Here is a 14,574-nt window from a genome sequence, read left to right as displayed (position 1 = left end):
AATTTCTAGGTTGGAAACTATTCCCGCAGTTATACTTTACAGAAAATAATGTGAGTTCAATAAAATATGGTCAAACATTCCAGGTCCAGGAAACCAGAGCCAAGCCTTAAGGCTACACATGAAATGACTTTTTTAATTAATATTCCAGTGTTACCCAACAGACAGCTCTTACTCTTGCTCCATATAATCTCGTAGCACTGGCGCTCCCTGTCAATACTTTTGCGACAACTGCAAGCCTGTATTATCATAGGGAATACTTACAATAAATAATAAATATACAAAGGCGCCTTCTTGATCACATCAACGCCTCGAAGCGACGCATGTTTTTCATTATAGATGTATCATCTAGCAAGGACTGTAGATTAATACCAGTACATTTATGAATATTATTTATTTGTCGATTTCATGGCTAATACAATAGCCACACCCAATATGGCGGATGCGCTGACATATTGCTTCGACCAGCCCACCCAGTTCAACCCGGGTGTCTGAAGCAAAATTTAAAAGAAAAAAAAAAAAGTAATTCATCTTCAAAGAGTTTTTAGCTCCCGTGGAATCTTTTATGAAACGGTTCAAATGACCCTAAATTGCAGATATTTAATGTAACATGTCCCTCCTTACTTGTCGTAGAATGACGCGGCACTACAGTCTAAAAACCTAACCAATTCGTTACCAAAATGTATGCTGACATCTATACCTATGCTCACCCCAACTTCTAACAATATTAGAAAGATCAAAATATTCCGTATTTTAAGGTGTTTTCCCCTTCTTAGAAAATGTCATCAAAAAAAGTTACGGCAATGTAAATTCCAGACAAGCTACAGTAACAGTTAGCCAATCTGTTTCATAAATACGTCTTCACAGAAGCTTTCATAAGTAAAAATGTGTCACTTAAAATAATCCAAATACTCCTGTGTCATATCACAGCAAGTACTGCATGAAGCCTCCAGAGAAAATTCTTTGCATTGCCACAGAAATGTTCCCTGAATACAAAACAGTCGACAAAAATGTTTGTAGTTGTCATTGCTGTATATTGTTATGCCAGAAATAATCCTGTGAGTTTTGGGTTATAGAGCCAAACCGCCCTTCCATGCAGCATCACAAGCCACTATCAGACGTTTTCCTCCATAAAAATGGATGTGCTTCTCTTGAGTGTGCATTTTGGGAACACGGCCACATGCAGCATCATTGATCTCAGGTGAGCCTCATGGCGAGGAGGAGTGTGTGCTCTCATTCAGCTCAGCCCCCTGTACCCCCCCCAAAAAAAGAATGAGTTTGATCACGACCACTAGGTGGCAGCTTTCCTCTTTCACAACCTCTCCAAAATGTCCTCCCATACCGTTATCCTTTACATCTCTAACATCCAATAATCCAGTCTAGAAAACGTTCGCTATTATCAGCAAGCCCAAGATTTACTCTTCTAAACGTGTTTTAATTTATATCCCACATGAGTACATTTAATGGAATATATAATATTACAAATGGTGGATATGTGATGTTGTCATGGAGCTTTTTATTTCCTTTCCAAATTAATCTACTTACTCTCGCAGTACAGCCCCATTAGATAATTTATTTTGGAGCTAGCAGCCACAAAATCCTCAGAGAGACTGCCATGTTATACAAGGCTTGCTCTCCTCTAACCAGGCTGTTACATCATGTTTTACTACCTCTCATTTGGGATTTTTTTCCCACTCTTTTTTTCCCCCCATGGGTGAGAATTTATTACTGCTGCCTAAAAGTGAATTAGTTATTTAGTTAGCAGGACTGCACAAATACTGCCCTACTGATTACCATAAAACTGCGTACAGAGGTGGCATACAGTGGATAGAAAATGTCTACACACCCCTATATTCATATGATAGGTTTTGTGATTTAAACAAAAAAAAAAGATGGCCTTATTTCAAAAGCTCCGACCTTTAATCTGTACAATTAAATTGAAAAATATATTGTTGAGTGGGTCACACCCACCACAATCAAAAGTACACCTGATTAATCCCAAATAACCCCAAATTGGCTCAATGTTGTTGACCAAATATCTGAATTGTTTTGCGCAAAACAATGTGGAAATTTTGTTCAAATTTACCCAAGTATTAGATCGGTTTCTTTTTCACCCAAATTCTCTGTTTGACCCAACTATTTTTAGAGTGTATTTCATAACCCAACTTGAGACTTGGCAGATAAGCAGGGTTAGTGTAATTTTCTGTCTTGCACTCTCAAAGCAGTTTGGTTAAGAATAAACCAAATTGGGTCAAAACGGGACTGATCCAACTTTTTGGGTTATTCATTTGACCCTGCAAAACAATCTCCACCAATGTAGATGTTTTCGGAACAAACTCCCCCAAATTGGTTTGAATTGTGTTGGTTTCCAAATGGCGTGATCTCTTTGAACAGTGTGCGTTCTTTGCTTCAAAACAATGAGCATGTTGGGTTGGAGTCCAATATAGCTTTTGGTTGCGATCCAACTCTGTGGGTGAGAAGCGCAGACCTTTCCTTGTTCTTTCCCTCTGCTGCGCTTCGCAGGGCCTCCCGCGGTCATCCCGGGGCTTCCTCTCTGGGGACTTTCACTACCTCCACACAGGAGGAACATTACACCGCCTTCCTTTTTGTGTCTAACTACTTTACTCACCAACATGATAAGGCCCAATCATATCAGCAGTCCATTACCTAGTCTAAAAGGGGTGGGGGGGGGCTCACAAGGAATCCATTCTCTTTGGCTGATGATGATATTATGAGCGTTTTAGTGATGCCTTGATGCCATGTCCTCAGTTTTCCGGTGACTGCAGCGATTCACGTTAACTACTTGTTTGTTTGTTTTTTTTTAATAGGTGCTCACAGAGCTACTCGCTACAAAAGATATTTAAGCGTTGCACTACATTTAGGAGTACAATGCCTTGTCACTACAATGTGCACTCAAAGGTACTGCTTCTGTGCCCTTGAAATTTGGGCTCCATTTTTGTCCCAGGAAATGTATTCAAGCAATTACCCTGGAATGCAATAATTAGACCTGTGGGATACATTAGTGTAGATTGTACGTCATGTAGAGCAGGACATCTCAAACTTTCTTCAGCTAAAGGTCCAAATTAGTAATTAACCTTCTCCAGGAGCTCAAACCATTAAAAAGTAGGTGTTTGCATTGTTTTCTTTTTATGTTGGCGATGTTCGTTGGAATGATAAACAACAGAACCGACATGAATGAATTACTACACGTATGACTAGATTGCCCCTTTTTCACAGAAATTGTAAGATTGTTTGCCTCCACTAGCCTGGAGCGGAGACCAGCCAATGGCAGACCAAATATCGACAACCAACCTTTCATACCTAAAGTGCATGTGAGTCTTCATTTAGAGCTGTGAGACAGACATGATACCCACTAACTAAAGGATTGGAATTTCTTTGAACTACTGTATCTTCTTGCATATTATACAAATCTTCAATATGTGTCAGCATACGCAATATTAGGTCTTTTGCTGTATTTGATTCTTTGTCGTCTCTTTATGACAGCGACGTACATTAAAGGTTGAACAATTAAATGCCCTTTCAGTAGATGGCAGAAAATACATACTGTAATTACATTTTTATTACTGATGTTATTTCATGTTGTGCCCCGACATGATTTTCTACCATAAATAAGTGCCTTGGTTTAATCAAGGTTGGTAAATATTGCTTCGTTGTGAAACGCTTTTGCGTTTTCTCTGTTGACAATAGCTATCAGAAAATTCAACAAATTGCTTTATTAAAATAAGAGAAGCCTTTGAGAAACTTTTATCTGGCATACGGGCTTATTTCCTCCCTGACAGTGTGCAAGTGAAGATTACACACGTTGCTTGCTAAATTATGACACTCATTGAAAGCATATTTGTCTTTGTGTGCAATCTCATTCTCATAAAAGTGCCCTTTCTTGCTCTGCTGTTGATTTCATCCACCAGTCTTTGAGGTATAGAACAGCTGTCAACACCACGCCGGCAGACGGACGTAAGCATCATACTGCAGTGAGTAACTGTGTCGGCCGACCCATTGAAGCTGTTGCAACCAAAAAGTCATACAGCCTCGTCCAGGTGGGCACATTGTCCAATTGGCAACGCTCCATCCCCTGCTCTGTCATTTACCATCAGATTAATTTACACACTGGTGCTAAGTGGAGTTTCCTTTCATTCACGATTGTCCACAATGAAGCCACGATACTCTCCTAAATGTTGCCCTACAACAAATGCAGAATGATTATGCTAGCCTTTGGCAGCAGCAATTCAACTCTAGAGTCGCTACATGTGCTCTGATATGGTGCAATTGCCAAACACACACACGCAGACAAAAATAAAAAATGCTGGTTTGTTTTGCTTGTTGGGTCGTTGTGGATTTTGCGCAGATTGGGTTACTTTTACCCAAGATTGGGTTCATTATTTTAACCAAGCAGATTGGGTTGAAGATTGATAATTTTGCTAACACACTTGCTGGGTAGCTATGGATTTTGCGTAGATTGGGTTACTTTTACCCAAGGCTGGGTTAATTATTTTTACCCAGCAGATTGGGTTGAAGTTTAATTGATTTGCTAGACCATTCACTGGGTAGCTGTGGATTGTGAGCAGATTGGGCTATCTTTACCCAAGGTTTGGTTAGTAATTATTAATTCCAGCAGGTTGGGTTGAAGATTGGATTTAGGGGGCTGCAGCTCGTCGCCATTTTCGACAAATGCATCAATGTACCATTCTTTAAATAATCAGAGTTTTTAACCCCTTGTTACATCAAAGTTTTGACGCTACAAACTGGGTTAAATCCTGAACCCAATGAGCGGGCTTTAAATAACCCAGCATTTACTCAGTCCCTTTTGGACCCAATGTTGGGTTAGCTATTTCACCTAATTTGGGTTATTCTTGACACATCAGGTTTAAGAGTGCATATTGTTTACACCTTCATTATGTTAGTTCTTGCCATAGCTTCTGGAGAAACATTTAATGATGTTGTTGGGTAAGACCACTTTTGGATTGTTCCTGATGTCCTCCACTAAGAACTTGGAGAAAGACATGATTGCTCAATCAGAGTCCCAATGGCCATTGTCCTCACAAACAGGTCTGCTTTAATTACAAACATCCAAATGTGTCTTTTCCTCCTTTGAGTATTTTCAACATGATGTTAAGAAGGGATTTAAAACAAACAAACAAACAAACAAACAAAAACTTCAGTGCATTGTCATTCTATAAATTCATCACTCCATTTTCTTTACCTTTCTTTCCTGGTTGTGGGCCGCTTGCGCGTCTCCCAAACGACTGAGGAATCTAGCTGGGCTCAGTAAGCCTGTAGTATGCTAAAAAATGCGCGGTTTGTTTGTTCAGCTTCCATACATCTTAAGCGTTGGTAATTTTCCTCCAACTGCTTACACGTTCCCTTTGACTTTTTTAACCCCAGGATGACATGTTTGGATGTCGATGATGTCAGATACTTCAGGTAATCATCGGCGCACGTACCCGATGAAATAAGATGTTCACCTTCCATCGCAACGTCTTTGAGGTGGAAAGCAGATATTTATCATTCTCGCAGCTCAAAGTTAAAAAGCAAGCATTCAAAGTGAGGCGTCTTGAAAGCTGCTGTCGATCAAGTTCTAAAACAGCAGACGGGTGGATGCTGCTTCTCTAATCCACACCTGTCTAACTTTGATGCTCTGCTGTGGCCATTACAGCAATCACTGGCGACTGGTTTGTATCTCAGAGAATACGTTTAATGACACCCGAGTGTTTGATGAGAGACAGTGATGGCCGCTAGCTAGCCATTACAACAACAAGAGCTGAGCAGCGTTGCCATTGTTGATGTGTAGTGGTCGGCCTGTGCCCAATGAGAAAGCTTCTTGGCTCCCACACGGACTTTGATACTCGGGGACGATGGAGTTTCCGGATCTGTGGCACTGACCTTTTTCCACCAGCATGTTCTATGGTGATGGTTCAAGGCAAAAGCCATTCAACATCCCTCACTGGGACTATTATACTTGCTGAAGTAGTTTAAGTGGCCACTTGTGATGATTAGTTGTTTGCTCGAGAAAGTTAGCACACGACCTCATTTAAGGCTAAAGATGGAGAGCCTTGTTTTTGGTTCGCTAACTGAACTCATTTACATTGTGCAAGAATATTGATTTCCATTGCTGAACTTTCTTGAAAGACCTCTGACTAATGTAATAACTAAAACTAAAAGTCAAAAGAAAAGCCATTTGTTATCAAAATTAAATAAAAAAAAAACCCTTACATCTTACATTTATAAAACTATAATTACAGTGAAAACAGCCTTGATTTTTGTCTTTGTCAATTCATTTCATACATGAGCTTTATTTGAAATGTCTTTTTTTGGTATGTGTTTACCACCATGCAAAAGCAGTAGTGGTCAAACAGTTGTTTAGCAATTGTGGTTACATTTTTTTTGCTTTTATTTTTTTACTTTATTATATCACACAATGCCAAGTGACCTTTTTTTAAAAAAGATCTTTCACTCAAAAAATACTATATAAAATCTATTAACACTAATAAAATGCTGAACAAAAAAAATATAAAACTAACTAAATTGAAAAAAAAAACAAAAAAAAACATCAAAATGAAATAACTAACTAAATAAACTCTAATGAAGAATCCCACACTCTTATCATCCCAGCAATTTTTGGGCCAACCCTTGGCACCAATCATAAAAGAACCTAAAAGGTGAAGTGAGACACTTTCAAGATGTCATTCATGGACAGAATTGACTCCTTTGTGAGACAATTGAAATAGGCTTGACACATGCCAAGAAGCGCAACAAAAAATTCTGAATGTCCCCCATTGTTGTGTTTTGTCGCATTCTTCTTCTTTGTTACATTGTCATATTGTTATCATGGTATGATGTCACCCTATTTTCACGAATGACTAAGAGACCTCCAACCCACTTACATTTCATGATAAAAACAACCAGATTTGAATGTTACCGTGCGCTACAGTAAGCTGTTGGAAACATGGCTATCGATGTTTGTGATAATAGAAACCGGTGCAAGGTCTTCTGTGGGTCACATGACGTTGTGTACAAGAACGCGTCTCTTTATTTATTGACGACTGCTTCACGATCCATCGGCTGCTCAACGTAGTTGAAATTCCCTTTCATGTATTCCTCCGCAGATATTCCTGTGTCATAAACTGCTCCGGATCAGGAAAGAGTTAGCGAGCAAGCCAAAATACCTCACTTCTTTTCTTCCACGTATGCTGTCTGGAAGGCCCCAAAACTATCCGATTCTTAGGAGAGAAGGAACCGGCTGCGCGAAGAATGATTTCTCATGATTTGACATCCTTTTGTTTTATTTCAGCCTGACCGCCTACAGGAGTTTTCCTAGGTAGAGATAAGGTTTCCACTTCATGCCTCAGTGCTCAGCTCTTTAAAATCTGACATCTGTATAATGAAGGAAATGGGGTGTCCTCCCAACTTACAGTCCTGCACTTATTCACACCAAACTCGTCTTCAACTGCTTCATCGCATCTTAAAAGCATTTCATGTTTTTGTAAGGTGAGCATGAGGTGATTAACAATTCTATCTGTCAAACTGCAATGAGATGCGACAAGAAGTTGATATTCATGGCATTTCTTCTGACTTGACTCTTGACTGACCTGCTGTATTTCAGGCCAATAAAGAGATTCGCAATTCCCATTATTTCACTCGCTACCCGTGTTCCCTCGCAGCGAGAGAACCTTAAGCATAGAGGCAGCAACGCCTACCTGCGCAGCTCAAAATGTCATTTATTACAAGTAATGATCTCAACTCAGTCATTGTTCAAGAAGGACCTTTTTCATGCATATATTTCCCCACTCTAGATAGCACATTCGATAAGATTAATGTATCAAATTCAGTTGCGCTCACATGCATTCAGCATTCAACTCATTTGTTATGTTGACACCCTTTGACGGGAGGGTTGGAGTCCATTTCCACCGAGATTGGAATAAGACAAATGAAGTCGTCATTAACCGATACACAAAGTTATGTACAGGAGCAGCAGTTGTGGAAACACAAAAACAGGAAGTGGTTTCTTTTGCAGTGAACCAGGATTATAATCGTTTTGGAATTTTTATAAAAAGAATTTGAATCATAGTTTTTGTTTCATTTTGACTTTCTTTTTCCTTTAATTGAGTTAGTTTTAATTGTTTTTCAGAGCAAGTTTGTTATTTTCTATTTTTGTTTTTATTAGCTTTATTATCAGTTTTAGTTTTATTTCCATATATGGAGTATTTGTTGAGTGCTAACTTTACATTAAGAAAATTAAAGCACGATTGTCAAACAACTGTTTGACCATCCTTGTTCTGTCGAAATAGATGTTCAGGAATATCAAAAATAAATAGCCTCCATTTCAAATTAATACCAAAAGAGAAAAATGCACATTTGTGAAAAAGCACTTTTAATTTCTAATTTCACTTTTAAATTATAATTGGGGATATTGGGCACACATGCACTGATGATTATAATTTCAGTGGCGATTAAGCAACATAAGTAAGTGAAGGGAGGAATTCCAAAGCAATTATTTCTAAGGAAAAACATTTAAGCCTCAACCTAAGTTGCGTAATAGTCCTTTCCTGTATTTCTGACTTGTTTGGTTTTCCTTCAAGCCTTTCCTGCCATTTCTTTCCACTTACAGTAGAAGTCAACTTTTCCTGCCGGTGTCTTGCTCCTCCTCCCCCCTCGCTCAGCTGTATAAGAGAACTTCAGTTTGCCCCAGTCAGCCCAGAAACGCCTTGATCGCAGCAGTCTGCTCTTTATTTCTTCCAGAGATTTGCGCCACTATGTCCTCAGGAGTGACTTCAGGTGAGTCCCGCATCTATATGAGCCATTAGTTTTCAAGTGGTGCACTGATGGGGATCAGATAGCCATTTTGGAAGCAGCGGCCCCCAATAGAAGTGTTCTCCGGCAAGCTATAAGCGATATTTGATGTTCTTAAAACCTATTTCTTGCTCAGTCACATCATATTTAAACTGTGCTACACTTTTGCTTTTTTGCCCACCTCGCATTTTGTTTTATAACAGCTGTAATGTTTCATATTTCACATTTTTTTCTCCTTTCATTTTTATGTGCACTGCAGTCACATTTTTTGTTATTCAACAAGAGCAGATTTTTCTTTTCCCCAAAAATTGTGCTCATATATTTAGATACCAAATGGATTTGTCAATGTCTTACCTTCAGTATAATCCACACGGAACTGAATTCTCCTTTCAAAGGAAATTGTAAGTAAGCTTATCTTGTCATGTTTGATGGCAATTGCATAAAATGTCATTTTACCGCAGCCCAAGGCTTCCAATTTAGCTTTGCTCCAGATGTTATTATCAACATAACACCTTTAACAGTTTGGATGTTTCACCACCACATACTGTAGGTGTTTTTTCGTCCACCTCCACACCGACCAAGCTAACTTCCAGTGTAGGCTTAAGCTTTTATTTCAGCTCAACCTCTATGACCCCCAAAACACCATAAGTGAACTTTTAAAAACAACACTGCTTACTTAATACTCATTAAATATAAAAATGGTTGTGAGTGATGAAGAATCCTCCTCGCACTCACACTCTTTGCTAATTTGTCATCATGTAGTGTCACATTTTCCGTGCAGACTTGGAGCTGGAGCTGCACGATCTGCTGCAAGAGTTCCAGGATGTGGTGAAGGAGCTGCAGGCCCCCCCCCAAAGCAGCCTACATGCATACAAGCACGTGCTGATGGAGGCCAAGAGCCGCACGGCACTGGGGGACGACAGCGGGGTCGAAGACTCTGATTACAGTAAGAAAAATGATCAACCTCTAAAATCCAATATTAATACGTGCTGGAGGAATTGTCCTCCTTGATAATTCCTCCAAGCGTTGTCCAATTAATTTGCATTGGGTGAATGGTACCCGAGCACACCATCCATATACCCCTTGAATAATAATGCCTTTTTGCAGTATAATAGTCTTTGTATTTCTTTTCTTGCTGTTATGCAATTACCGCCGGTCATGAGACAAGAAACAAGTGTCTTTTTGCTCCCTTGTGTGATCGTCTTTGAATGTGTTTTGACCTCTAATGTTCCGCAAGGGAGGCTTGTGACAAAAATGAAATCTTAGGAGTCACTGGATGCATTTGCAATGATTTTGCAGCATGCAGAGTAACAACCAAAAAAATGAATACAACCTTAAAATAATATATTTTAGATCAACGTGATCTCCGTGTGTTTATTTAGCAGCATAAGGTTGGCATAAAATAAATAGCAATGACTGCGGTGCATTTGTGTCGTGAAGTTCCCTTAAGTGGGACCTCTAAGGGGGAGTACTAAATGTTCATTCTTTAGATCAGGGGTGTCAAACTCATTTTTGTGGACGGGCCACATCGTAGTTGTGGTTTCCCTCAGACTGTGAACCCATATAAATTGATTGGAAAGCCAGTTTTGAAATCAGAAGCGAGTAAGTAATTGTTCAACAATTTATTTTAAAAGGGGATGATTGGTAAGATAAATGGCAATATCTCATATCTCAGTGTTGTTAAAAGTGAAGAAAATATGCTAGAAACAGGAAGTTGATGCAGATCATTTGCCCTTTGCGGGCCACATAAAATGAGGTTGCGGGCCAGATCTGGCCCCCGGCCTTGAGTTTGTTACCTGTGCTTTAGATGTTGTTGAGATTGTCATACTGGTTCAGGAAAATGCTATTGTGTGTCATTTTGATATTAAAACTAAACCAAATTTCTCATTTGAAACTTTGCATCAATATTGAAGAGGCGATGGATAAAGGTGCCTCTATATGAATTTGTTTCATCATGGTCCCGCCCTTCTGTTAATTATCCCCTCTCATTTTTGTCCCTCGTAGGCAGTGAAGCATCTTTGGGCAACAGTTTGAACACCAGCGAGGAGGAGCTGCACAAAGTGGGCTTAACGCTGCCACCAAAAGGTACTGGAGGGGTCTTTCAGTTCCGCATATCTCAATCCAGATCATTCTTGTTCTCCCTGTGATCACTATCATGTTTAGCACGAGAAGTGGTGTTGTTTGCGTTTTTTTTTTTTTTTTTTTTTTTACACAACAGCAACAACAGTCTGTGGCTGTGGTGTCTCCTCCAGGGCCTTTTGTGTCATGTCACAATGCTTCATCTTGTATAGGTGCAAATGCAGATGTATTCGGCTGCATACGCATACACAGCGAGGGCTGTTACATTTCAATGGAAGCAAACAAGGGCGACCCGGAGGGGCTCCTTCCTTTGATTCCACGTCAGAAAGTTATGCAGACAGATCCCTGTGGGAGGTTGTGATTTGTCAAGTTTTGGGGATGAACTTTAACTCAGTTTATATATATATATATATATATATATATATAATAAAGAAATAAAAAAAGAATATTTTCCTTGTCTAAAAGCAGTTCATCTGATATTCTGTTACTTCATAGCAGTCTCCAATGGAAATACCAAAGAAATAAGCTGTGCTTCAAAATCTTTCCAGTCCTGTGTTTTTTTTTTCTTTTTTTTCTTCTCTAATTCCTTTTCTCTCTGTCCTCCTTTTGCAGCCAAGCTGGGAGACACAAGGGAGCTGGAGAGCTTTATTGATGTGTTGGACCGGCAACTTGCTGGTATGTAGTTAAGGAAATTAGAGCTTCTATCACTATATCTTTTTATTTATTTATTTTTGTAATTCTTCACTGACACACTTACACACTAAAAGTCGCAGTAGTAGTGTGTGAAAACACATACATAGTGTTCCATCCTCATTCTTGGAATCACTTCTTTTACTGATTTACTAAGAAAACAGGCAGTAAATTTTGTATTCACACAAACAGATTGTGGCATAATTGGTAACAGGTGTAAAAGTGGTGAGGAATGGCCTCTTTAAAAGATTGGTTGTTTTTTTTCCCCACATCAGGTATAGCTTGGATGTGTTCACCGAGGAAAATTTGAGAAGCACATTACAAGGACAAAATGAAATTTCGAAGCAAAAGAGCATTAGTCATTTTCTGAAAACAAATCTCTCATATATTTGAAAATCGACAGACCAAAGAAAAACATCCCAATAAAATTGTTATGCTATTAAGGAGCTGCTGTCCACTCCTCAGTTAAAGTTAAATTACAACCAGCATTTGTTTGTTTAACCTAAATTATGTATTTTCTTCTTATATTTTCACTTATTTTTGTGCTGTACTGTATCTATTTTCAACCACACGCCGATTAAAATGAGAAAATATATTTGACTATAGTAAATTATAAATGTTATAGTTGGAGGCTGGAACGGATTAATTGACTTTCGTTTCATTTCAATGGAAAAATGTACCTCAATTCACCAGCATTTCAAGTTACAAATGGGGTCACGGAACCAATTAAGTTCGTAAATTGAGGTACCACACCGTTTTTTTTTGAGCCAACGACTTTAACCAGTGGGCAGAGGCGAAGTCACGTACAATACGTGCAAGTCATAAGTCAGTTTCAAGTTTTAACCTTCAAGTTTCAAAAAGTTCAAGTTCCGGTGGGCAAAATCATGCAAGTCATGTCAAGTCCACACGGAATTTTAATCAAGCATTAGCAAATTCCAAGTTATAGAATTTTACTCAGTCGCAACATATATTCGCATGATGTGTTCCTTTAACTGTGCTGCGCGAAATGCCCGCGGAAATGTTTCTTGATGATTTTTCCTCTCCTGTGAGCAGCAAAGCATGACTGTTGCATGACGAGTCCTGTCATCACAAAGATAATTAATATTACAAATAAATCATTACACAGTTTTAACGTCACATTTACGTGAGATCGAATCTGCTGGCTAAGCATCATCCTCATCCCTTTTTCTCTCGCAGAGATGTGAAGAGCCCCGTCGAGGGCAGGAGAAAAGAGGCTGCAGGGGGGGGGTTGGGGGGGGCAACACGGCCGACTGTCGCCGAGCAGAAGGACGGATCCATACCAAAGCACATTTGAGGGAGTGGGCCCTGCTCTCGCCGCTTTAGGGGAAAAGTTTAGGATCAGAATTAAAAGGATGTTTCATTGGGGAGAAAAAAAATGGCACGAGACCCCCTGACGACGTTGCGTCCTTGTCCGCGAGACGATGAGCCCGCAGCATCGGCTTCAAGATGTGTGACATATTCCCAAATCTAGATAAAACCTCCATCTGTCAGCCAGAAGAAGTCTGCCTCCAGTCCTCCGAATATGTTTATGCCTCATTTGAAATTCCCAACTGCACTAAACCAGGAACTCGCCCCGATTCCTCTGGCATGCTTTCTTTTTTTTTTTTTTTTTTTTTTTTGAAGGCGGTTTTGTGTAGCAAAACTATGCAGCACTTTACTTTAACTTTAATTCCCTGCTGTGTCATATCAAAATGTCATTTATATGCTGTTGTTTTCACTGTACAGTTCTTGTTATTGCTCTTTTTGTATCAAAGGTCATGAAGGTGAATTGCATGGAGTGTATAAATAAAGCTTCATTTTCTACGACTTTTTGCCTTTTCGTGCCCTTTAAGTCGATATAAAACTACATTGGATTTAGTTTCTAATAGAAATTGTGACATTTTTCATCGCAAACATTTTCAATGTATACTTGACAAGAAAGAACATTCAATGTGGCTTCACCTTTGCTGCGGTGTGATTTTTGCTGCAAAGTATGAGAACAAAGTAGATGTCTGATGTCTGCCGCACCCCCTCAGCCAATCTTCATTGTGTGCACTGTACCTTCGCTTCCTGTATATGCATTCCGACGGTGCTTTGAGTTTCACTTCTGCCAACGCATCAGGAAAGCCACAAATTTAGCTCTGACAGCTTGAAGGGGAAGTACGTCAAAGGCGCTGCAAAACAACAATGCGTTTTTTTAACTTTGTTCTGCAACCAATGTAGGCTGCGACCTCCGCTCCAACTCTGGAGACAGAATGTTCTCCCGAGATTGTAAGGTTTGCAAAAAAATACATAAAAAAATAAACTTGATCATCAGCAACCATACATTGTAATAGAAGCACCAAAAATTAAACAAGACTCGATTTAAACAATTAGATAATAATACAACTAATAATAATTCTTTTATTGACATAACTTTTTTTTAAATAGTGACAATTCAGTTTGGTACTAATAGTCTTTTGTAAGTTGGGGCAATGTTTTAGATAAAATATTATTACGTGTAAGAAGAAGCACGCTTACTAATGACCTAACTAATGAAACAACACCAATCTGGTCCCCCCCCCCCACAATATGCCAACTAAGGATCATTTGCTTCTCAAACGAGAGCCTGTCAGCTGAAAGCCGTCACAAATGCCATGGCCCGGCTGACATATTTACCGGTGTGGAACTACTTGTTGCCAGTGGCCAGAGGAAAGAGGTCTGCTTATTTAAGATACTCTCCCTCACTGTTTGTCTTATTAACAGCCATTCGCTTCACAGAGTATGCCTCCTTTCTGAACTCTGTCCAAATATTGCGAGACAGAAGCCGGTGCCGAGTTCTAAAAGGGATGAGAGAGAGTCTCGTCATGGGGAAAAAAATATATCTTCTTCTTAATAACATTCTTATTACACTTCCTATTCTTAAATAGCACTAATATACATAATAATAATTCTCAAGGTTCTTCAAGCAGTTTTGATTTGCCATTTGCTGTAACTTATCTTTTAGCAGAGCATTTAGGA

At 39.3% G+C, this 14,574-nt stretch overlaps 1 protein-coding gene across 2 annotated transcripts; it reads left to right on the top strand.

The window, feature by feature from the left end:
- Positions 1-8,657: 8,657 nt before the first annotated feature.
- On the top strand, positions 8,658-13,401 carry LOC148338379 (regulator of cell cycle RGCC). Of its 2 annotated transcripts, XM_088292386.1 has the most exons (5): positions 8,658-8,790; positions 9,587-9,751; positions 10,810-10,890; positions 11,497-11,559; positions 12,772-13,401. In XM_088292386.1, exons 1-5 carry the CDS (start codon positions 8,769-8,771, stop codon positions 12,777-12,779), a joined length of 339 nt encoding a protein of 112 aa, XP_088148512.1. In that variant the 5' UTR covers positions 8,658-8,768; the 3' UTR covers positions 12,780-13,401. The 2 variants fall into 2 exon arrangements, with proteins under 2 accessions (XP_088148512.1, XP_088148513.1); XM_088292387.1 differs by lacking the exon at positions 12,772-13,401 and having other exon boundaries at positions 11,497-11,567.
- Positions 13,402-14,574: the final 1,173 nt, after the last annotated feature.

The sequence above is a fragment of the Idiotropiscis lumnitzeri genome, chromosome 4 (assembly GCF_059441095.1).
Source record: "Idiotropiscis lumnitzeri isolate Australia: NSW breed Sydney's pygmy pipehorse chromosome 4, RoL_Ilum_1.0, whole genome shotgun sequence".
NCBI lineage: Eukaryota > Metazoa > Chordata > Actinopteri > Syngnathiformes > Syngnathidae > Idiotropiscis > Idiotropiscis lumnitzeri.
The sequence above is the reverse complement of the archived record's forward strand: the minus strand, read 5'-3'. Positions and strand labels throughout refer to the sequence as shown.